Source organism: Chamaea fasciata, unplaced genomic scaffold, assembly GCF_029207755.1.
Source record: "Chamaea fasciata isolate MVZ Bird 193981 ecotype frontalis unplaced genomic scaffold, bChaFas1.0.hap1 SCAF_6, whole genome shotgun sequence".
Lineage (NCBI taxonomy): Eukaryota > Metazoa > Chordata > Aves > Passeriformes > Sylviidae > Chamaea > Chamaea fasciata.
In genome coordinates, this window is record NW_027094091.1 from 55,991,196 (window position 1) to 56,016,490 (window position 25,295).

At 38.6% G+C, this 25,295-nt stretch overlaps 1 protein-coding gene across 3 annotated transcripts; it reads right to left on the bottom strand.

The window, feature by feature from the left end:
- Positions 1-35: 35 nt before the first annotated feature.
- Positions 36-23,638, bottom strand: CLGN (calmegin). Of its 3 annotated transcripts, XM_066186427.1 has the most exons (17): positions 23,572-23,638; positions 19,452-19,463; positions 18,996-19,168; positions 18,178-18,248; positions 16,686-16,744; positions 14,513-14,654; positions 14,244-14,325; positions 13,302-13,494; positions 11,312-11,501; positions 10,592-10,705; positions 9,867-10,023; positions 8,785-9,000; positions 7,160-7,279; positions 6,844-6,982; positions 4,920-4,997; positions 2,693-2,826; positions 36-1,092 (listed from the first exon to the last, which is right to left on the bottom strand). In XM_066186427.1, the coding sequence occupies exons 1-17, from the start codon at positions 23,621-23,623 to the stop codon at positions 1,018-1,020; spliced, it is 2,007 nt and encodes a 668-aa protein (XP_066042524.1). In that variant the 5' UTR covers positions 23,624-23,638; the 3' UTR covers positions 36-1,017. The 3 variants fall into 3 exon arrangements, with proteins under 3 accessions (XP_066042524.1, XP_066042522.1, XP_066042523.1); XM_066186425.1 differs by lacking the exon at positions 19,452-19,463 and having other exon boundaries at positions 23,439-23,595; XM_066186426.1 differs by lacking the exons at positions 4,920-4,997; positions 19,452-19,463 and having other exon boundaries at positions 23,439-23,606.
- Positions 23,639-25,295: the final 1,657 nt, after the last annotated feature.

Sequence of the window (25,295 nt, forward strand, 5' to 3'; positions counted from 1 at the left end):
ACTACTACTACAGGCAGCTGCCAAGCAGCAAGAGGTTTCTGGTGACTGAAATTTTATTGTTTAATATACAGGTGAACTTCAACAAAACAAAGTTTCTTTACAATAAGCAGTTTATTTAAACTATATATGAGAATGCCCAAGTTACTCACATCGTAAAAAACTTAATCCATCAAAAATTCTTATCTATATTAATAAATTTCATATTAAGCAAGAATTAATAAATATTTTAGGTGACAATATACACTTAGTAAGTATTCTATAAACAGGTTATATCACTGTTTTAGAACATGAGAACTATAAAAGTTTGAAAAAATCATCTGTATATGACTTCTGCAGATTTGATACCTGCATTCAAGAATAAAACAAGTCACATCAATTACCACTTGTATCCTACTTTAAAATACATCTTGAAAATAAATTACTGTAACCAATGCCTAAAGTGAACAGGTGACCACCCATGTAACAAGATGAACTAAAATAAATAATTTACAATAAAAATTGTTGCTAGCACAAAATCATCATACAAAAACAATTATTGCATTTAGCTCTGCACAGGAAAAAAGTACCTTTTTTCACAGCAGGGTGAACTGCTATAGATGCTACATCTATACTACCATCTTCTTTTAGCTGAAAACTGTAAACATCTTATTTTGTGCTAGAGCTACAAAAGTATTAGAATGCATTCATTTAAAAAAATATTTAGAGTAAATTTATCTCCAACTAATACTAATTTCTAAGAAACTTCAAATCTTAAGAATCTTCACCTAAAAATCAGTTGGTCAACGTAATTTCCCTTTTATTTTGAATGTGAAATACCAGCTAACTCTTCACAGATAGCATTTATCCTTAAAAAAAGGGAATTGAGGAAGTTTGGGATGGTTAAAGAGGTCAGAGAATTAAAACAGGAGGTTAAATAGCAATGAGCCCCCCCTTTTCCTGTCAAAGCTCAGGAATTTGCCAGGCCCACTGAAGTGGCACACCAAAAGTTACTGTCACTGTCTCACAGCTGGAAATAACTCAGTCCTTTCGAACTCTTCTTTTGCGCACTGATTTCAGTGGTGGATCTCCCATTCCTTCATCAGCTTCTTTCTTCTGGAAAAAAAAAAATAAACGGAGCATTAACATTTTAAACCTGTTTTAATTATTGAAACTGGCATGCTATGTTATTCCTCTTCCTGAATTCTCCAGTCATTTTTATCACTAAATGCAGCACTTAAGTGACAGGACATTTTTTTTCCACACTTCTAATCTGATGATTAATAAAGTGGGTAGAATACTGTTCATTTCTATATTCAGAAGGAAGAGAATAGTATGTCTAAACTGATGTCAGAAATTTGTTTTTGCCCTTGTCTTTGCTGGTTTAAAGCAGTGACTTTTAAATTAATTTAGCAACTTCCCTAAAGTGCACCTTTCGCTAATTTTATTTCCACTTCTGAAGTAAGAAGCATTTTAAAACATTTGAACTGTTCCCTTTGGAGAGCTATAAACAGAGCCAACTGTCCTGCAATCAGATGTGGTGTTGCCCTCTAAGCAATGGGCTTAGAGGCACAGGAAAAGCCTTTCCAACGTGAAATCCATTCTCAGCCCATGCATTGCTTCCTCACTCTCCTGCACCACCTAATGGCAGGCACCTCCTTTAGAAGGAACAGCTGAGAGAATGTGGCCCAGCCTGAGTGAGGACATGGGGTACACGATGCGTTCCAGACAACTGACAACACAAACACCTACACACTGGAAACACCCAGAGAAATGCAAGCCATGGCCTCACTGGGACACTGTGTAATGCCACAGACACAGAGCTTGCTATTACTTTCACAAGGAGTCACCTGAATCTTAGTAGGGTTCAGTAGATACTGTATTCTTGGGTAAACGTACAAGGAAAAGAAAACTCCTCACAGGAACAAGAGAAGGGGTAATTAACAAAGACTTTCAGTGCTCAAACAATGCAACCTCATGCCAAGTACAGTTTCCTAGAAGAGTTTTACGTGAAAAGGAGGTAACATTACATCAAACTCCCTTAACCTGGAAAGTGACTCATTCAGGGAGTGACAAACACAAGATGATCAATGGGTGGATCTAAAGTGTGTCAGACACTACCAGTTTCTAAATGAAAGAATAATGAGTAGTTGACAAACAAGAAAAGCACAAATTCCATTCTACAATGATATTTTATGAAAATAATTTTATGGAATATCTGGCTGCCTGGATTAATCTGCACAAGAAAAATGAAATGGCAGATGCTGTGTGCAAAAACAGTGTTGTTATTTTGCTTAAAACCTTAGTTTGGAATAAAACCCCCCAATATATAACTGAAAAACTTAAGGTTTTTCTAGGTCTTGGGAAAAGGCTATTCAATTGGAAGCACATGTCCTATCAATTAAGAAGCACAATGAAAACTGACCAATCTGCTGCAGCATCCAAATTTTCAAGACCTACAATTCATTTAATAATCTGTTAAAGACTACACTCCTGTAAAACCATTCCATGTTTAGGGAGTTGCCCAATCATTTCTATACTGTAACTGTATTTGTGCAGAGCATTTGAGGTGTCAAACTCCAAGGAAAGCATATTTCTACCTCAGGACTTGTTTTATGCCTCAACAGAAGAAAAACACTTGCAGGTAACTGGGTTTAGTTAGAAGTATGATGTCAGACAATGGCAAGGAGAAAGTAGGGAAAAAATGCAAACTTACCTCATCTTCTGAATCAGATTTATTTAACCTATCACTTTCTTGACTTCCATCTGGAACTTGATTTTCTTCTTCATGTGGAATTTCATTTTCTTCTTCATCATCATAAATATCTTCACCATATTCAGCTTCATCTTCTGCAGAAGAAGTTCATTTTACTTGGTAAACAGAACATATTACAAATACCCTATATCCAGACATAAGGAAAATAAGCCAGTTTCGGTCCTAGAATGAACTGCTTGTTTAGAATACCCCATAAAAACATCTCTGTGATACAGAGAGTAGAATTCTCATGAATTAGTAGAAAGTAGTAACTGCCAGATTTAATAACCAATTTTAATACTTTGCCAACTTTGCCTCTTTTCACAACAGCCTCATACTGTCTCCAGACTTGTTACTGACTTAAAGGACTTGATTTACTTTACTTTAAAACTAGCAATTGTATTGAACAGTTTTGAGAGCAGAGTCCAAAATAGGACAACTCAGGCATCCCAAATCTGACTAAATCCTGATTTAGATGGGAAGTCCAATATTGCAGTTATCAGTCATTCAGCATGGGAGACACCCACATCCTAAGGGTACTCCCTTTTTAGTGCGGAATTCTTCTGATACACTGTTTTGATGGAGGGATAAGCAGCTCTTTACTTCTCCCCTTCTTGGGCATTTTTTGTAATGCAGAAACTAGTCAGAAAAGCAAAAAAAAAGCACTGCACTCCCTTTAGCTCACTCAAAGTATGTCCAGCTTGCACTACTACTGCACTGCCAGTACGCTTTACAATTCTTTCTATCAAGAGTAAACAAGAAATCTTAAATCTGACAGAAAGGATATTCATCAGTGTTTTGCAACTAAACAGTCTGCCAGTGGCTTATTTAAAAACAGCAGGGAAGTAGTGCTCAATTCTGTCCTTGTCAGGTCATACCTACATCTCATAAGCACCACTTAGGTGTGAAAAATAGGAAAAAAGCCAAAAACAAATATAAAAAAATCTGTACTCACACCAAATTCTTACTGTTGCATGTCACTGAAACTGAAACAAAAGTATCCACACGAATTTAGATGTAGTCACGTATCAGACCAGACTCTCCTGATTCTTGGTGACAAAAATCTAGAAATACCTAATCTTTTAAAATATTTGAGAGTCCTGTAGAAGTACCAAGAACTTTGGCTGCCATATAGCTATATATTGAGTCAAACAGAGCTTCACTAATTAAGTAAGAAGTTACTTTTGCCATCTGTCAATATACCTGGGTTGTATCTACTATGTCTCTATTTCTATTATCAAAAGGAAAAATACCACCAAATAATGAAGATCATGGTTTAAGAAAGATGTAGACAAAGATCTCTGTCCTAATAATAAGCCCTTAATAGAAGAGCTTGGCAGAAATTCACAAAGCCTTTGCTCATATTCTAATAAAGAGATTGGAAATTATCAATAACACAAACCCAGCTCCTCCCATAAGTACGAATTTCAGTAGAGAGGAAAAAACCCACAGAAAAAAATACTTCAGACATCAGAAGCTGTAGAGCCCAGAACTGGAAAACTATATTATTTAAAATTAATATTTTCAATTTAATCAAATAGTAATTTATGCATCATTTCCTATAAATAAATGTAGAACTTGACAAATAAGGTTCAGACTGTGGCCCTGAAATTCCATTTCGTGGCAATATTCTTTTACTTCCTGCAACATCTTTCTAGAGGTCAAGGAAAGCAAGGAGACAAAGCAGACAAACAGACAATGACACAAAAATTAACATAGAACGAAATAAAATAGTAAATCCCATGGACAATGCCCTTCAAGAAGTACTCTGCCAGCAACTCATTGTCACTGGTGTTAAAGAAATCACCAAGTGTTTCTAAAATTTGCTGTTGTGCCACACTTTCTTCTTCTTTATTTTTCAAATGGTCCCACAATACAATGTGGATCTCAAGTCACTCAGTTTCCACAGCTCAAAACCCCACTGCCTTCAAGTCCAAAAAACCAAAGGAGGAGGTAATGACTATAAAAGAACTGTAAAAACCATAAGGAGACAAAGATACTAGTAGAAAATATTTATGACTACAGATACCATAGGGAGGAGTCTCAGAGGAAACTTGCATCTGCACCTGATGGAAGCTGGCATCCACCAGCCTGAACTTCTACCATCAACAAGCAAGCAGAGGGAAGAAAACAGAAAGGAGAGACCCAGTTGCAAGTCCTGGCCCAAACTGCTTCCCTTTTCCAGTACCTGAAACAGAAGCCTCCCTTCCCATCTTCTTTGTATCCTTTATAAGTTCTCGATTTATTTCATCCATTTCTCTTCTCTCTGTAGCAAAAAGAATCAGGAAAAGGAGGCAGAAGACAAATTCTCTAATGCTCTCAGATACAAAGAGGCAAAAGAGCAATAGAAAAAAAAAGGCAGATTTCAATCTGCAAGTGGTGAAAGGTAGCAGGAAGCTAAGGGAAGCTAAGCAATTCTTCTAAAAGCAAGAAATCATGAAGTCATATGACAACAAAGTGTAATCCTTCCCTCTGAAGCCTAGAACTTATTTGAAAGCCCTGGAATACTCATACAAAAGCTAGCTAGGTTAGTTTTACTCTGTGTTCTGTTTAGTAACTAAAAGTAAAGGTCTAAAATAGAACCTACTTTTGCAACACCATAAACAGCTGTTCCAAGTACAATTTAGGACAGCTGTAGGAGCTGAACAACGTTCCTCTGCAATTGCCCGGGCCTTATTTCTAACATTGAAACACTCATTTTAACGTATTATTTATTAAGTTATGTGTTGTAATTAAATAAATTAACTGACTTAACAGAAGAATATTGGAATTGAGGAATGGCAGCCTTGCAACAGCAGCATTTTAGGGACAAACTATCTATGATCAAGACTGGGTAGAATAAAACAGTCTGTAATTCAGGAGCAAAGAACAGGTCGAGCAGTGTAAGATCAAAGGGAAAATGTAAAAAGATACAACACTGAAATCATGTACCTACAATTTAAGCTAAAGTAAAGAATGTAAGTAGCATAAACAGAATAATTAAGTGCCTTGGTAAGGCTCTCCAACAGCAAGGCAGATGGATTAAGTTTGGCGTGGCAAGCACTGTGCCAAATACGTACTCCATTCTGTCATGGCATGGGAAATGCTGATGCTGAGTAAGCTTTTAAGTCATACAGACAGAAGCCATCAACACTCATGGAACACGGTGCAAAGACAGACAAAACCACCAAGTTTCAGTAATACAAAGTGATGTCAGTACCAAGACAAAAATCCCAACAAAACATGAATGTCTGCTATGTCTCTAATCATCCACGCCAGTCCCTTGTCACTTTCTTTGTTCTCACCAAGGAAGAGTGAAATAAGAGGTAGAATCTTGCAGAGTTCTGAAGCTAAAAACTTTCTCATCACAGTCAAGATAATGCATTGTGAATTAGGTGCTTTGGCTTTTATTCATTATATAGACACAGGGAAATGCTAACAGCACCTCAAAGCTACAGCTGAATAGCATCCAGCAATCTTCCATACAGTAACACAGGATGATTTTATCCTTGGATGCTGAAGTACAGCTCCACCTACTGATTTGTTACTGATTAATTTCTCCCCTGGGCAGGAGGACACACCACTGCAGGCAGGCAACAAGTTGCTAAAAAGCAACATATAGGAAACTGCAAATTTCAGTATGTCAAGCCTACTGTATTTTCAAGCTTTAACAAGAATAACTCAAATCAGTGACCAACAGAATAGTATAACCCTCCCAGAGAGGTGTAAGCAGATTTCTGTTAGAGACTTAAAGCTATTCCAGACACCTTTTAAAGTGACTTTAACTGCTTCAGGTACTTATATCTGAATAATTAAAATGTATTTAATATATGAAATATTTAGAAAGGATAACATATGTATCACTGTCTACAAACATAAAAATAGTGTTGGAAGCATGCTCATTTCTTGAAAGTGAAAAAATGCCGAGTAGAGCCTTACTTTCTGCTTACATTTATCAGAGCTGTTAGCTATGGGATACCACTCACTGGAAGTTATCAAAGAGGCAAAAAGGCTCAGAGCAAGGCACATTTCACAAAGTCTAATATAACAGATTGTAATTTTTGGCAATGCAATCCTTTAACTAGTTCTATTCATGTCTTTAACCAAACTGCAAGCTGACACACTCATCTTACCATCTTCACCAGTATCTTCATTTTCTTTTTCCTCTTCTAGTTCATCATCTTCAAATTCCTCTGTCTCTTCTTTTAGTTCTCCCTTTGTCATTTGCTTAGATACATCAGTTTTTTTGAAGTCAATATATTCATCTGCTTTCTACAACAAATTAAAAATCTATTTATATTTCAACTCCAATTAAGAATTAAACAGGCACTGTAAGCTAAGTAATACCAATGGCATATTAAAAGGGGATATTGTTGCACAGATGCTCAGGAGTTTTCAAATAAAGTATTAAGAATAAAACCAAATAAAAATATAGTAAATTTCACTAACCTTTCCTGGCCAGCAGAACAACACAGTTAGACCAACAGGGAGTGCTAAAGTAAAGATGTAAAGAACCCAGAGCCATGGGTGTTCTTCTGCAGCAGCCATCAATTGACTAAACATACCAGGCTGTATTAAAAAAAAAAAAAAAAAAAAAAAAAAAATTGCATTTATATCTCTCTCAACATTTAAATAAGCTTATGAATTGTCCTGTATACATTTATACTGTCCAAAACTCTTCTTCACCTTTGCTTTTTAATGACTAAAACAATACCGCATTTCAATACTAGTAAAGCAACAACTCTATAAATTGCAAAACAATGGCAGGTGTTGGGTAAGAAGGAACAATGTACAACTCCAAGAATACCACACTGGCCACAACCCAACATCGTAAAGTAACTTTTGGAGTCTTGGCAACCTCACACTCTACACCCTTCCCAGCTACTCTGTTTTTCCTGCACACTGTGCCTAAACTCAGCTGAAAGTTTCCAAAGCATCAAGAGCCTGAGGGCAGCAGTTCCTGAGGAGCAATGCTGGCTCCACCTGTACTACCACCTTTTCTCCTTCGACAGCCAATTATTCAGGGAGTAAACTGTTCTCCCAGCACAGCTCTGACTTACACAGTAGAGACACTTAGGCAAGTGCCTGCTGCATCTCTGTGAGAGCTACGTCAGGAACTGAGGAAGTTTGAGAGGCACAGTGGAACAAAGGGACTAAAAGGAATTTTTCTGCCGTTGTGTGTACAGGTGGAGATACAGGTTCAGACGTAAACCCAAACCCTTTGGGAAAGGCCAAGGCTGTGTGAAGAGACAGCTTTCCTGCTGGCATGGACAGATAATGCCGTAGTTGCTTGCTCACTCTGTGACAAGCAGCAGCTGTAAGGAATTGGCCAGATTTGCCACCCACCCATGTTTCTCCTCCACAAGTGTAGCCTGCTGTTGCCATTTAATTAAAAGAGAACAGAGGACTGCTGGACAGAAACAGGAGTGCAGACAGCCACCAGAGGGACCCACGATCCCGTATGGCAGGGCACATCCATTCCACAGCATGGGGAACAGAGGGGAAGGCCGTCAATGTGCAGCACACAAACAAAATGTGGATGCACACACACAAACAGAACAGATGCAGCTCTATAAACATACATATTATCAGAGCTGCATCATACACACCTAAGCAGCCAAAGGACCAAAAATATTAAAAAGAAACAAACATTAGACTCTTCATTCCTCATGGGATGGAAGCATCTAAAGAATATACATCACGGATACAGCCACAAGGGAAAATAGGGGACAAGGGGCAGAAGGGGAAGTCTTTAAGTGTAAGCAACTCAGCCTTCATTCTTTCACTTGCTGTCAGGTATTGAATTTCTAATATCAATGTGAACAGCAGAAGGCTTCACAGGAAGTCAATTTCTCACTAGGTGTTTAAAGAAAATGCAGTACCCTTTTAAACTCAAGAAAATATTCATCTAGGAAAGGTAAAATGGCAAACTACAAAACAGAAAAACCATCAGGTACTCAGCAAAATTATTAATTGCAGACAAATCAATACTCTGCCAGCATTGACAGAAAATTCTTCCAACACCACAGCTTCCCCACTACTTTCTACTACCAAGAACAGAGTAAAGTTTGTACCTCATTAGCACTTGCTACTAATTTCTTCAAGCCCCAGCTATCTGCTGCCCAGCGATCTGCTACTTCTTTTTCTGAACATATGATGAAATTATCAAAGTAGATATCAGATGTCATAGACCAGAGTTCTAAACCAATAGCACTGACAGGGGTCATCTTGAATGGGTGAAGATCTTCAAAATAGTCTGGGTTTGGTATTTTCCGAGGGCTCCAGATTCCCTGTTAATGGAAACAAATGTAAACACGTTACCTACAGCTCACCAAAAGAACAACTTGCAAAAGAGATTTCAAAATAATAAGAATTTTAATTTAAAAAGATAAGCAGTAGAGTTTAACCTATCTAAAACACAACTGGAAATAGCCTGTAGGATTTTGGCATATGGGTCTCAATTTTATGGCTTAGGGCAGACCTGCTAAGTAATTTTTTCTTTTTTACTGTAGAGGTTACAGAAATAACTGACTCAAAGCGTTAGAGAAAACTTTAGGGAAGGAAAATTCAGCCTTATGATTCCTATGCAACTAGAGCCAAATTTTCTTTGCAAACCTGCTTAGGATCTTACCCTCAAAGACATCAGATTCAAGTACCCCTCAGCCATAACTAATACAAGTAACTCTCTTTAATATCCAGCTGATTACCTCTTATATTTGGAGGGGAAGAAGGTATTTTAATTATCCAAAATTGATGCTTCCTCTAAAATTGAACTGGTAAGGCAATCTGCTTACTGAAAGGCTTCATTTGTTAATACTAAAAAGTAAACTAATTCAAAAGACTCACTTGAAACCATCATGTAATTCAGAATACAATTCTGAAGACCATACTAAATAAATGGTACCAATGCAAACTGTGCAAAAGGCAACTTTAAACATGTAAGTTGTTTTAACACGAGAAGCATTATTGTTTCCCAGTATACTTCAAGGGGAAAAAAGGCAAATTAAAAGCAACAGAATCTCAAATTAATGAGGTATTCCAACTCATTCCAAAATATAAATATACTGCAAAAAAGCCTAAGTAAATATACTACTTTGACTTGCTTGCTCTGCTGAACTGTGTATCTTTTAGCAATGACCCACAATTTGGCTATTACCTGATAGTTAGGGTTATCTATCATAGGTGCTCTCCATTTTCCTTTATACTTTGGGTTATTCTTCATGGGACGCACCCACTCTCCACAACCAGGTGCAGTCTCACATTTTGGATTAGGGATCTGAGGGGCTTCCCACTCCCCATCCATTTCTTCATCCCTAGAGAAAAAAAAAAAAATCCTAACAACTGCTCTAAGGTCAGCCAGGTGTCAAACACAGCAGTCTGAAGTTAGGGTCCATGTATTCTGTTTTAACAACCTCAGAACTCTGACCAGCCCACAGAACTTTACCCAACAGGGTAAACACTTCTTTTAGGAGTGCTACACCTTTTTATTGAAAGGTCACATGTTCATAACTTCCACAGCACGACTAACTTCAATTACATTGCTGCCCCTGCAGACAGCTTGAAAGACTCCTACCTAGGATGCTTACAGATCCTTTTGAGACTTATATTAGGATTTTAAGTTACCAACTTAAACTGTAGTAAATTCTTTCCAAGGGGACCTTTGTATTCTGGTTTTACTTATTTATCTTCAGAAAACAAAAAGCAAGGACAAGTTCATGTTTTTATAGAAAGAGTCCCCCACACCAACAAATATGTGGCCATACCTTACACATTCCAACTGACTACCTCAAAAGACAGTGAGATCTGGACTGACTCCCACAACTAATAATCTGCCACAGAGAACAGTCTTATCTACCAAACACAGTAACAACCTGCACTTACCAGTCCTTTGGTTTTTTTGCATTAGGGTCTGGAACATACTGTGGTTCATCATCAAGCCACCCCTCAGGCTTAACAGCATCAGGATCTTCTATTTTGGCAGGTTCATCTTCATCCCTTCAATTACAGAGGTATGTTAGAAAATACAACAGCCTGAATTTGGTCCAATGTTCTGTTCAGAGGGATACAACTGGCATTAAAGGGATGATTTTCAAAAAAACAACAGAATTAGACTCACTGATCATGAACATTAGACATATAAATAATTATCTGCTTATAAACATCTGGATTATATTTACGTTATTTTATAGTGCTATTTCACCCAGAAATTGCTGGTATCAAGTGGCAGGTGTCAGTCAGGTCTTCCCATTGAGGTTTTCCCAACTTTTCCTGAGTTGCCACAAGAACAGTCATTCACACAGAAGTAGAAATTCATAGTAAATTAAGACTATACGGTAGAAAAACTTCTTATTCTCGTGTAGCAACCTTAGTTACTACTCACAACCATGCAGGGTACAAAATCAGCAAATAATGATTTTATTTGTCTCCTTAGAACATGACCAGACCCCTATACCCACCTCAATTATGTTTTCAAACTTCAGTGCTTTCAGTGAAAGGTATTCCAACTGTCATTAGCAAACCCCAAAACAAAACCAGTCAAATCTTTCAAATAAAATAACCTGTATGTAAAAGACACTGTAAAAATTAAAATGTTCTCCTTACCAGTCATCCGGTTTGACAGCATTTGGATCAGGTATTTTTGGTCTCTCGTCCCAATCATCAGGCTTCTGATCAGTAGGATCATCTACTTCTTTGGAAGGATTCACTGGAGGAATCATATTCTCAAGAAGACTTCCTTTACTGACAACTGTTTGGTCGATTAATATTTCAAATGTATCATCGGGTTTGAGCACTAAATTGAAGAAATTTATATTGAACAAATAAGGGAGCCATTTAATTTTACAGATTTAACCAAAACTGTAGAATAAGCACAGACTTAGTCGAATAACATCTAACAGGACCCTCACTAGCAGAGCAGAGAGACTCTTCACTCAGGCACTGGATCTAGACACAAAACATTGCCCTTGAGGGGATGCATGACCAACATCAGGCCCCCAAAGATGAAAGTTGAAGAAAATTCAATTGCTGAAACATATCCAAACACATTCTAAGAGATTTTTCACAAACCTACCAACTTGGTCAAAATTCTGTGTTTTTATTTGAAAAGCATAGACAGAGAAAAAAAGGCATATCTGTTACTAAATTACAACCTCACACTTGAAAGCGTGGGAACACAAGAACTGTACCAATAACACAGCAGAGAGGATCAAAGCAGCATTTTCTATCAGGTTCTAACCCCTAACAGCCATTTCCCCCAAATGCCACACTGCAAATGCTTCAACATTTGCAAAGAATTTCCTGGATGTTAGCAAGTGTGAGTAACTGAGAGGCCAAGGTCACAGAACTGAGCAGTGTCAGACTCAGCACCCAGATCTATTTCTACTAAGCACTTACAAATGTGCTCACTGGTTAAATAGCAGGTTCCACTGTCCATTTAACATAATGAAGACTACTAAGTAAAAGTAATTACCACTCCATTTTTATGACAGTTTTCTAAAGACAGGTTAAGAAAACCAGAGTAACAGTCTTGTAACAGATTGATAGTATCTAATGATGGCCTTCCAGCCTAAAACTTTTCAACAGTATTAAAACATCCCCAAATGCAAAAATGAACTCCTCATATCACATTTAGATAAAATAAGAAGAAGTAATTTTTAAACTCCTGTTACCAGTCACATAAATGCATTGGAATCACATAGCTCGATGGAGTCTGAGCAATTATAACAGAATAAATGCAATCCAAGTTTAAGTACCTTGATTCATAATTTCTAACAAACAATAAAAACACAGGAATGCATGCATTCCTTTATTATGAGATGCCTGTTATCTAGAAGTTTAAGTCTGCTGTGGCATACTACAGCAATCTATTTAGAAACCACTACATTTTCCCATAGCACAGTACTTGAACATGCCTTCTGTTATTGTTGTTATTATGGAAGTTCAAAGGTGCATTCAGTTTGGCTGGATTTGCAGCATGCCACAGATTAGCCCATTCTCTGATCGCTATTCTTCCTCAGAAGTTAGAAAAAGGGGGTAAAAATTCACTTAACTTTCATTTCTCTGTACAGTTCACTGGTACAAGAAGAATTAAAACCAGCCCATTCTCATTCACTTCAGAGTCTGTGCAGACCTATCTGTCCATGCGCTCTGCTTCAGGTGCAGCTGTTGGTGGGAACTCTTAACATGTGGAAGAGTGGTGTGTGGCATGCCACAGATTTAACTGTATTCCTCTGAACTCTGACACCTGCCTAGAATATTGGGCAGTTGTATATTTTAATATCTCTCCCAGTAAAAATAGTTTAAATATAATAATTACTAAAGGCACTTATTAGTAAAGGTTAGACAGGGCTGGTATGTTTTCTCTTGTAACTGAATATTAAGCAGCAGCATTTGAAAGCTACTTCTATGTCCTGCAGTTAAACCCAGTCATTAACCATTTAATCCAAACCATTAAGCAACCACAACTCACTATTAACAGCTATTACAAACAAACAAAGACTCAATTACAAAGCTTGAGCAGACAAAACCACACTTTTAATCTCTCCTTTCCAATTTAAGAGTTAGAAATCCACTTTAAAGAATTAAACAATACCAAGAGTATAGAGATGTGTCTTCTTGTCCAAATAGAATTTTTTTAGATCTACATCAGGACGTTCAGCATGTTTTTCATCGTATTCTCCAGTTTTAGGATTCTTATGTCTGAAGATAAAGTGTAGTTTGTAATCTTCTCCACATTTATCTGGCCCAAACATAATCGTGTAAGGAGTTTTGTCAAAAAAGTATTCCTGTAGAAGCAAGAAAGTTGAGCATGTGTTATACTGGACATTTTACTACATCACTTTTGCTACTTCTTCTTCTTGGCATAGAGCACAGTTATCTACTTCTAAAACGTAAATGAAAAGTGGTAGGGTAAATCATGAAAGGAACTCAACAGTCCTCTGGGGTTGATGGGTGCTCCCTGCTCTCAGGGAATGGACTAACTCTCAGCCTCTTCAAGGAAGATAAATACATTTATATCTTTAGATTTTATCCTTATGTTAAATAGGAATGCCTGTCACAAATCAAAACACCCAAGTATCTCTCCCTCTACAAACATTACACTAAAAGATGGAAAGGAACTGGTTACTGTTCTTTGTAACAATTTCATTTTCCTATAAAGATAAACCCCAGGATAAAAATATCCAGTATTTTATCAGGACCTTTTTCTCTCTGCATTAAGTAACAGCAACAAACAGCCCTGAAAATATCAGATATAATTCTTCTCCTTCAGAGTATGTTGCATTACACAGTTATGTCAGTATCTTTTGACTATTTATGTTTTCTGTATTTGAATACCCAATAACACGCATGTGCTGTTCAGTAAAAAAATTGTTTCACAAGTTATGAGTTAAGATCCTACAGCTTCTCTTAATACAGAAAGTCATACTAAACATACACAAAAGTCCTCCATCCTGGATATCAGACAGCACCCACGGAGAACCAAGCAGTTCCTCAAATGAACAACTGATAGCAAATATTAAGCAAGATGACATACCAGATTCAAGTCATTGCTACTGGAGAGAAGTTTAATATATGCACCACCACAGTCAATGCCTTTTTGAAAATTCACTTCATATCTGGGCAAAGAGAAAGTGACAAAAACATTCAGAGCATCAGAAAAAGACAAATTAACTGCTAATCTGCAGTTCTCATCATGAATATATTAAGACTGTGTATTAGTACCTACTGTCAAACCACTTCAATGTAAGCAAAATGTTTTAACTTACTAATAAACATCAAGAAAAAATCTGAAGGATTACTTACTGAACAACCAAAGGTTTATCATCAAAAACAAATGCTTTTGTTAGCATTGCGGATATTGCATGATACTTTGCCACTGATTTTAACACTAATCCTTTGTCTCCAGGCACTGTGTTTTCCTTCAGCTCTTCTACTTCCCATCTTCCTAAAACACACACAAAGTTGGAAAAAAATGCAGTCTGAAGTAAAGAAATCACAGCCTTATTGACAGCAAAGAGTTAGCAACCAATAAAGACTAGTTGCCAAAGTAGGGAAGAAATGTTGGCATCAAAGATGTTTTTCCTTGTTATTCTCAAATTTACAAAAATCTCTAAGTAAACTGTAACACTGTTGATCTGTATCTTTAGGTTGTGGTATCCTACAATGGCTAGAGGAACAAAATATTTCTCCAGATCTTAGATTTACTTCTACCATCATCACATAAAAAACATTAGTCACAAAGCACTGTGTAAAGCTAAAGACCTGCATCATCACTTTTTTTCTGCTACACAGATTTAGCATCTTAAGTCAAATCTAATCACAGCGTAGATGAAGTTCCCTCCTCCGCCCCAAAGTCCTTCTAAGAATTATGGTCCAAATTTGGTCCAAAACAAGGCTACAGCTTTGAAAATAGCAGATTTTATATTTACACATTCTCCAAGTTTGGGATAAATACAGCTGAATACACATGTGCCCAATATCCAAAGAACAAAATTTCTTTTAAAAGGGCAGTTACATTTTCTCAGATAAACAGGACAAGATTTACAGGTTTTTTTTCCAGAAAAGAACACAGCAAAAAAACCCTCCTTTTACAATCCACTGGAATCTTGAAGAATGCCTGTGTCAATGTAAAAAGGAAGAAAACATCAGGAGTTTCTCAGCACGTAATAAGAGAAGATTCATGAATTGTGATATGCAAATGAAACAGTGATTTACTTTTATTCAGCTGAAGTGTGATTAATCAAGTAGTTAAGGAAGGGCAGATATGCAAGTCAATAACAAATTCCTAATTTCTTCCAGCCTAATGGACAGGAAGGAGGAAAATTCCACCCTCTTCAGTAGAGCTCTTTCCTGGAAACTAAGGCCAAACAATAATGCAAGGCAGAACAACAAGACTGGAAAAAAGTACTGGAAAGTAGTTCAAAAATATGTCTTTATCACAGACTTCATTAAATGTTGAATTTTCTGACTTCAAGCAAATATGACTGTTCTGACATTAAAAACCATTTTTAATCTAATATGAAGCCAAGTAATCAGAGACCTCATTTCTCATAAGCATCTCATCTGTGTAGCTATCTTCTCTGCAACTTCTTAATTTTACCAATTATTTTTTTGTAACCACTAAATCTAGAATCATCAGTTCTACTCTGTTCTACAAAGAGTTCTGCAAGTTATGCTTCCCTACCACTTTCTATTAACATAACTGATTTCATTTGACATAGTAGCAAATACTTCTCTGTTGCAGTAGAAACTTTCTCTCTTCTCCCCACTCCCTCTTCAATGAAATAAACTCAGGTCACAAAATTATTCCCGCAGTTTACACACCTGCCAAAATTTTAAGCAGCCAGTTCTAGACTAGGAAATCACAAGTGCAAACTGCAATAACTAAACCATAAGAAGAAGTTTTCATTATTGCTTTCTAAATTTGTTTTTGGCTACTCTGAGACTAAAGTGTACAAGAACCACTGAAGAGCCCTACATTCAAGCACAGGCAATCTGAAAAAATATTTGAAGGAAAACATTGTGCAGTTTCTCGTTTCAGAGGCTACACCAAGAGACCAATCCATGAATCAGTAGCAAGACAGATGGAGCCAAACGGAACACAATGCTTTAGAAAACTGTTTAGCAACTGAAATTGAAGTGGTCAATCTCTCTCATGTGATTTCAGAGAAGACAGTTCTAAAGAAACAATACTCGTAAACAAACAGTATTAAATATCCAGATGCCAAAGGCTGTTCTGGTATCATCCATGGCAATACATTGTTGGAAGGACAAAAAAAGTATCTTCACACTGAGCAACATTTCACATCTCAGTTTCAGGATAACTGTCATTATACAAACTAACATTTTTGACCTATGTCATCTAGATATTCAAAGATAAGCTCTGCGTTATTTCTCAAAGAAATAGTAGTTATTTCTCAAAAAGCAACAGAACATCACAAACTGCACAGTGGAGGTAAAGATTAAAGCTCCTTACCATCATATTTAGCAACGTTATCATCCATGTCTTCTTTCAGAGTTACAGACAGCACCCACCTAAAACAACAATGGTACTGGTCATCTGTGCAAAGCTGTACTATTTAAGTAACAAAGGAAAAACAGCTTTTGCTTCTAGGCTGTGAACTTGTAATACTGATTTTGAGTCAGCATCATGGAATTGCGTGTTGTTCAAAGAACATGTAAAGAAAAATTAAAGGAGAGTAGTCTAATCCAGCATTTCAAAATAATTCCTAAAAATGTAAATGAATAGACACCTGTAAGTCTAAAATAATTAAATTCCTGAATTATTTAATCCTGAATAAACTTCAGTTTTATATACAAGTCCAGTTTGGCAGAATGGGACATGCATATAATGTAAATAATGCACAGAAAACAGCAAGTTTCAAGTATAATACCTTCAATATGATAAGAAAAGAAAAAGAAATCAGCCAAAGGAACCTTAACTTTCTCTGACAGTAACAGTACACATGCACAGCAGAGGACAAAAGGGAATGGTAAGTGACAAATGCAGATTCCAAGTGTGCTGCACACAGAAGATCCAACAGGGCAAACACACTCCTGATCGCCTCCTTGCAGTCACATTTGTCCACTGTTAACAGAGATGCTGCAAAAGTACAAATAGCAAACCAGATCCTTGGCCTACAGGGGAGAGATGAGTGAGGATATAAAGCATCTCTACAAGTCATGTGAAGGATTTTCAAGGTCCATTCTCAAAAAAGCTACTCTATTCTTACCTAGTCAGTTTATATGTACCCTTTTCCACACTTTAGGGAAGAAAGGCAGCATGCTGCTTACATTCTCATAAATCTTTCTTCCATACTCCTTAGTCTTATGCAAATGATGCATAGCTAGACCAAAAAATCCCAAGCACTGTAGCTAAAACTTTGAACATTAGGTTTAGTTGGAAGACAAACTAATCTTTGAACAGATCTCAAAAAGCTAGAAACTAGGATGAATGATATCATTCAAGCACCCCCATTAAATCTTTGCATCTGTTAATCAAGGTTTTCAGTGGTTTGTTTGCTTGGGTTTTTTTAACGACCATTATCACCTATTTAATAATGTTTTCTGTCATCACAGGTGCTGCTTTTGCACTTAACGTTTAGAATTGACACATACCTAAAATGAAAAGAAAGAGTTTGCTACTGAAATGTAATGGCACTTCACCTCTCAGCTAGTTAAATCCAACTGGCTAAATCTTTATATTATTTTTCTTAACGTCCACAGATCCAGAGTTTATTAAAAGTTCCCTTAAAACACACACAAAAAAGTAGTACATCTGAAATGCTAAGTGTCCAGCTTAACACTATGATGTATTTGGAGCAAGCATGAATAGCCTTCCCAATTCTAATCCCCCCAAAAAAAATTTTTATAAAGACAGTAGCAGAAAAATGAACACAAAATAAGTCCTGCCACTGTAAGTTAAACTGCTGAAAGTAAAAGTTTATAATTTTAAGGCATAAGCTTACCTAGACATTCCTTCATCAAAGGTTTCTGTAAAATACACCTCCCCAGTTGGCTTTGGAGTCTGGTACACAACCTAGGAGATACATACAGATACATGTCCCAACATAAATTACAATCCTTTGCAATCCAGTCTCATATCTCCAGAAATAGTCCACCCAGGCAGACCAACAGATTTTAGGAATACCTAGCAGCATAAAACCCCTTCCCCACACGCACATTTCAACAGTTTGTGTGCATCCCTCCAACAGATGTGAGCAATTCCACATCTCTGAATTTTAGAAGTTGCTTGCTCTGTTCAAAGCTCATAACTAAAGCTTTGCTAACATCTTGGGTGAAACAAAACCCCAAACTTGTACCAAATCGGCTTCCTCCCTGCTTCCTTCTTTGTATGGTTTCCATTCTTCTGTTTTCCCATCTATTGTCCACATCTATTTTGAAGAACAGCATACAGATTTCCTGCCAAAAGGCAGCTGTGACTGATGAAGTCAAGAAACTGGTCCAAAGTCAAAGTCTCAGTGAGACCAAGGTGCTTTCCACATACATCTTTAGAAGCGGCATGTTAGCACTTGCAGCAGAAAGTTCTGTATCTAGACTGAAGAAAAACCTTTTCCATGTCTATCAGCCACAGGCAGGAGATTTTACCTTTGGCCATAAGAGATTCATTCATTAAGTTCACCGTGTGTGTCACACACACCAACTGAAAAACTCAGCCTGCTATACTAGAGACCCACTCAGTTGTCAAATGCAGATTAACCTGCTCTAGTTATAACCATGCATCTTGTATTTAACCACCTTGAACTAAAGACTTCTGTAATCTTACCTCTATAGAAGATTTATCTCTGTCAATATCAGCTTCTTGGGACTGCTTGTCAAAATTCTCCACTTCAACATCTGCATCCAGATTTTCTTCATCTTCCATCCCTGCAGTCACTGAGCTAATTATCAGGACACCCAAACACAGCCAGTCCCACCGGAAATGCATCTTGGTAATATCTGAAGAATTGAAAGTGATTGGTTTTAAATAGAATTTCAAGGATATTATCAATATTATTTTAATTTTACTCCAGACTTTATTTAAAAGAAAAAAAAAAAAAGAGAAAATAACTACCAGAAAGTGTTGTCACAATAATATTATCTTAATTTGCTTTTTAAAATTTTTTTATTACTGGCTCTCTTTTCCCTCCTGTTTTCCCTATGGAAGTGCCTGTAGCCTGTTCCTTTACCTTGCCAAATCTAGCAAGAATGTGACTGCAATATATTTGCTTTTTTTAAGAACTAAGCAAGACTGCTTTTCTCATTCATCAACAATCTGAACAAATAATTAAATTTAATCAGTCTCTACAATGCAGCCATAAGTAACAGCCCTTTCATTATGAAAAAGAAAAAAAAATTACAGATTTAGGATGTATTATTATCCACTGCCAGAATTGGATTTGCATTTGCCCCTACTCCCAATGACTACATTTAAATAAGTGCAGAGTGCATAGTGGCTCCAGCAGTAAGTGGCAAAAGGAAATGTAAGATGGTTCCAGAAAATAGTTTCTGCTTCAAAATTATTATCCAGTAATTTTCAAGTTTAAGTTACATACAACAAGACTTTAGGCTTAAATGCAAATACCTTCCTAATTTCAGGGAAACCTGAAAATCTTTAATCTGCATATATGTCAATAGTAGACAAGTGCCCCAGCCCTTTCAATCTAATCTGCTGAGAAAAAGATTGTTGCCCAGTATTGTCTGCTTCAGGTCTGTAAGACATACATTTCCAATTTTATGTTAAGAGTATCCAGTGGTTTGAGGAAGTGCAGTGTCAAAAATGCCTGTGGAAGTTTTCTCCAAGGTCTTGCAAAAATGCTTTCTTCTGAAATTATTTCTGTCTCTATTTGGAAACAGAATGAAGACAGATTCTAGACACCTCTGCACAGATATTTGTCATTTGGTCCTTACTAATTTCTATTCACAGTAAGCTTAAATAAATGCTGGTATTTATTTTTGCTATTGTAAGACATTTTCAAGCCTTGCATTACTTGTTACTACTTGCATTGCTAGTTACACTAAATGCTCTGGTGCAGAGGTGCCTTCTGCAGCTGAGAAAGCAGCCACCCTCTCAGTTACATCACCACTCCTTAGAGATTACATCGTTTACCACTACAACTCTGATATCCCAGCAGTTAGAGATACTATCTTGTATTGAAAGTGTGAGTCTCCTTCTTTCTTCCTGGTTTTATCCAACTTGGTAAGCAATTCAAACATTGTAACTGCACCAATTATTATTTCAACATTCATGTTTTTAGCACCTGCAAGTTTTATCAAGCAACACATACAGATATCAAACAGTATCAGGGCTTTATTTCTTTTAAGATCTATTAATTTAATATTAACTGCACTGACTATATTTAGAGCTAAAACACAGGATTATCATAAAGAAGTGTTTCACACAGCAGTACTATAGTACTAGTCCATACTAGGAAATAATCAAGAGCCTCTTTTTTTGGGACTAGCACCTATTTTCCACAAAACTACATTAATCATATTACCATTCTTATTTTCTCCCCCACTGCTATCCACAATCCCTGCCATTCTTTGTGGGACTTTACAACCTGGCTTGAAGATGGTGACTTTGTGGCTCCCTCTTTTTTCAGGTGATGTATTTCAATAGTTATCTTCAAATTTAATTAGGGTTTTGTATTTGACTTTATTTAAAAAAATTAGTTTAAAAACTAGAGATATTGTTAATTCATAAACCTCCTTAGCAGTTCTAGAAGTTAAAATAATCTTGCCCTGAAGATTTAAAGTAATTGAGTTTATCACAGGTGAACATTTAATCCTATGGTGTATTTTTGAACACCTTTGCCTGAGGAGTATCAGTTTTACCAACCCCATTTTCTTGCTCCTTAACCATCCTATTAGGACAAGAATTAGTCAAAGAATTCCACATCAATACCTTCCGAACTCCTTTGCTCCTAGCTGAAGTATTAACTATGTATCGGACCAGCATTTTTAGCACACAGCTTGCCTACCTTACCTTAGCTAGTTTGTCCTGCAGATGCTCTGTGCTTCTCCTGAGGCAGAGGCACCACTTTCTCTCCCAGTACATTTCAGGTATGTTTGTGTATGATCCAAAATACTTTTCACTTACATAACTGTAGTTTTACTGCAATTAGTCCTATTCACTTGTGTTCCATACACAAACAAGGGCATCCAAGGAGCCACACTAGTATTCCCCTTTGCAAACAGCTCCCTGCCAAAATTCCTGATGCTTTCACTTTGTTCCCACTAAATCTTATCACTACACCCTGATCCTACCTAGGACTTCCCTAATTTCCTTCAGCTTTCAATTGCATCTTTTACTTCTTCCTTCAAGAAGAGAAGGTGCATTTTAACTTTTGACCTTTTGATACACTTTTAAAATAATCCCAGAAATGCTGAAATGTGTTATCAAGACCAACTACACTCAACTACCAGGCAAAGATGGTTTTAACCAACCCATGGTATCTTTCACTTTTGTGAACTCTGCCACACTACATCTTAAAATTTAAAATAAATCTTTCAACTAAGCCAATGAGTTTCTGGTCTCAAAACAGAACTTCACACTACACATTTAATTATCTTTAAAACCTACTGAACTTCCCTAATTAACACATGAAGACCTATGAGAAAATTTTCTTACTCTATTTTCAAGGTAGCAATGAAAATAAGCCAAAAGGATTCCCACTGTTAAAATTTCCTCAGCAGAACAAAGCAGATTAGAAGTCTACGTCTCTCATAAAACCCCAAACATATTTACTGGCAGTCTTGTCAATGCATCTTATCAAGTTCAGACCTGTAACTTTAAGCTTAAATTTTGGATAGCTTGGTCCCTTTTTACCCTGGGTAACCACAGCACAGCTACAGAAGGGCATGTCAGAAGGACCTTTAAGCCAGAAGTACTATTGCAAAGCATGCTCCAGGGACCAGCAACAGTGCTGCAACATCGGCAGAATACTGCACCTAAAGTAACAAGCTGCTTTTTCTGAGACACAGACGAGCATTTATAAAAGACAATGGCAGAAGCTGAAAACATATTCTGACAGGATATTAATTTTTTTTTTTTTCCCCCACGAGGACAAGTAAGCAGCGGTAGAGGCTGCCTAGTCTCAGTCCCTGGGGTTTTCCAAGACAACCCAGATAAAACCTCTGAGCAAGCTGGACCAGCCTCAAGGCTGTCCCTGCTGCCAGCAGCAGGTCAGGAGAGACCTCCTGCTGACCCTTCCCACCTGAATGATTTGATTTGGGTCGTACAGCGCAAACGCGTCAACCCTTGTAACTCAGCACCATGGGCTTCTGTGTATTGTATACGTGCCACAAGTTGGTAGCATCATTATTCCGTCTGCTGCAGAAGTAAGCAAGAGGTCGGGATCTTTTAGATAACTGGCTTTTTTTTCTGGACTCTGAAAATGGTCATGCCTCTTCCATGTAACTCTCAGAGTTCTGGATTCTCAAGCAGAAAGGGAATAAGACAGCCATTCTCACTCTGAAGTCCAAAGCTCCTGCATCCAGTATCAACACATGGGCTTTTCACAGAGTCAAATATCACTTCCATGCAAGGCCACGAAAAGTGGAGGATTTTTTCACACACCCCTTCTTCCATCCGTAACCATGAGCTGCAATTGTATTCCCCCCTCATTCTGCTACATTGGCATCAACCCGACATACGACAACATCCAGCTGAAACTCCTCCAGGAAAAGCAAGCAAGAATCCTTACACTTTAAATTTTTCCTTTATTGGGTTGTGGAAACTGTACTTCCCTCCCTTTACCCGAGATGTTAAGCCCCCTGTGCTGGAATGGATGCCGAATGTGAAATTCAGCATTACTCCAGCCGCAATGCTGCTCTCCTGCAGCTGCCTCGAGATATTTTGTTGCTACAGCGAGCTCGACTAAAACCTTCAAGCCCTTCTATTCCAATCTAAAAAACAGACGTTTGGGTCAAATGGCCAGCCGGTGTTTTGTCAGTAGCCAAAACGAACCCGCTTTTTGGGACACCTCGAGGTAAGAACGAGGGCAGCAGGCGCAGCAGGCGCAGCGCCCATCGTTCACCGCCGAGGCCGCGCTCCCCTTGCCCGGCCTCGGGTCAGGGGCCGAGTTCCCAGACCTCCCCCGCGGCCCCTTCACCCAATTCCCCATCCCACCTTCGGGACCCGCCGCCGCCCGTGAGGGCTGAGGGGAGCGGGGCGGAGCAGGGCGGCCACCGCCCCCTCCCCTCGCTACGCGGGATCCACACGCACCTCCCGCCGCCACTGCGGGCTTGGGCGGCCGCCGCTCCTCCCGGCCTGGTTACCAAGCACCGCGACGCAGCTCCTCCGAGGGCGGGCGTTTACCGGCGGTCCAGGCGCTGCCCGGCCCGCGGCGGGCGGTTACCGGCGGCGGGAGCCGGAGCCGGAGCCGGAGCCGGCCGCTCGTCCCGGCGCATCCCCGGCCGCGCACGCGCGCAGCGCACCCGCCGCTCCCGGGGATGCGGAGCAGGTGCCGCCGCTCGTGCCGCGCCGGCCAATCACGGCTCAGCGCGCGCGGCCCGGCCCAGCCCGCGCGCACGGCACGGCCGAGCGGAGCCGCCGCGGAACGTGTGTGTGGGCGCGGGAGATTGGCAGCGAGCCGCGCCAATCCGAGCTGCCCGGCCTGGGGCGAGAGCCAATCGGCGGGGCTGGAGCCGCGGCTGTCGGCCCGCCCAGAGCGGGGCGCCTCAGCCAATCGGCGGCCCCGCCCCTCGGCGTTCGGCGCCGTTGGCGGGGCTGTGGCCGTGTGGCCGTGGTCCATCGCCGTGCCCCGCACGCCTGCGGCCAGAGAGCGGCCAGGAAAATGACTTTTCCAACCTGTAACCTCGAATTAACGAAAGCCTCAGTTACAGCTGCACCCTCACCGTGACGCTTGAATATACGTGCCGCGAAGCAGAGCTAAATAAAAACGTTTTAAATACTAAAGCCAAGTTCACGTCTGCCTTTTGTAGTGAAGACAGATGTTGGCAGGCCCCTTTCAAAAGTCCCTTAAAAGATTTAAGACGAGAATGGAAACATATCATTCAGAGAAATGAATAGCTGTGCTCCAGTGAAAATTACAGTTGTTTGAATAAAACATTATTAAAATTGAACTGTTGAAAGTCGTGTGTTTAATTTTAAATTAGTTGTTTTAATTAATTGTAAGCAGTGCCTGCTTTTAGCCAGCACTAGTTTTCTAAACAGACTTATTGTTACTGTGATCATTAAATCAGTGAAACCTTAAGTTTGCTAAAAATAACCTGACAAGCTTCAATAAACAGAGCCAAAGGGTGCTAAAGATTGGACAACTGCGATCTTAGGTTTGTGGCCCTTAAAGGATATTGAAGTAACCAAAAGACAGGAGATCCCAACTTTTCAGGCATTAGACTTCCCATCTGAGAAAAAGACGATAAAAGGACTAAAGGATGTGGACCAAATTAGCATGAATAGCACGAAATCAATAACCATTAGAGGATAGAATACTAATTAACGAAGAGAATTTTGTAGCTTGGAACCAATGAGCGTTAATTCCTTTCTTCACAAAAAATGTATACGTAAGTGAAAAAGTTTCGTATCTGTGCCAGCACAGAGGCTGAAACTCATCCACATCGTGGACAAGAATAAAGTAATGCCTTACTCCCTCTAACAATAAAAAGACAAGTGTTGAGAGAGTCTTATTTTTCCCAGTGTTTACAGAGGATTTTGGTAACAGAACTAGCTTGAAAATTGTGGTTTCTTACCACACAGACGTTTAACGTGATTAAGTACATGCACAATGAGCCTGAGGTAGATCTTATTTTCGAGACTTACGTTTTAAACCACATGAAATTACTGAAGAAAAATTTCCCATTCAGTGAGCCTGGTGATCTGGTTTGTGATCTGAAACTCTTCTCGGAGTTATTTTTTTTCACTTACGGTTTACCACCTTGGGTAATCACAATCACAATGCCTGGACTTCAAAACCAGTCACTTGTGAAGTTGGAGGAAGTTTCTTATTCCGTCGACCTGAACTGCAGCCTTCCTATGGGAAGGCTTCTATATTCAGCCTTTGATCTGGCCTCAGAGCTGTGGTTTGTAAAGGTTCAGTGCATCAGTTTATTACATGGAAAA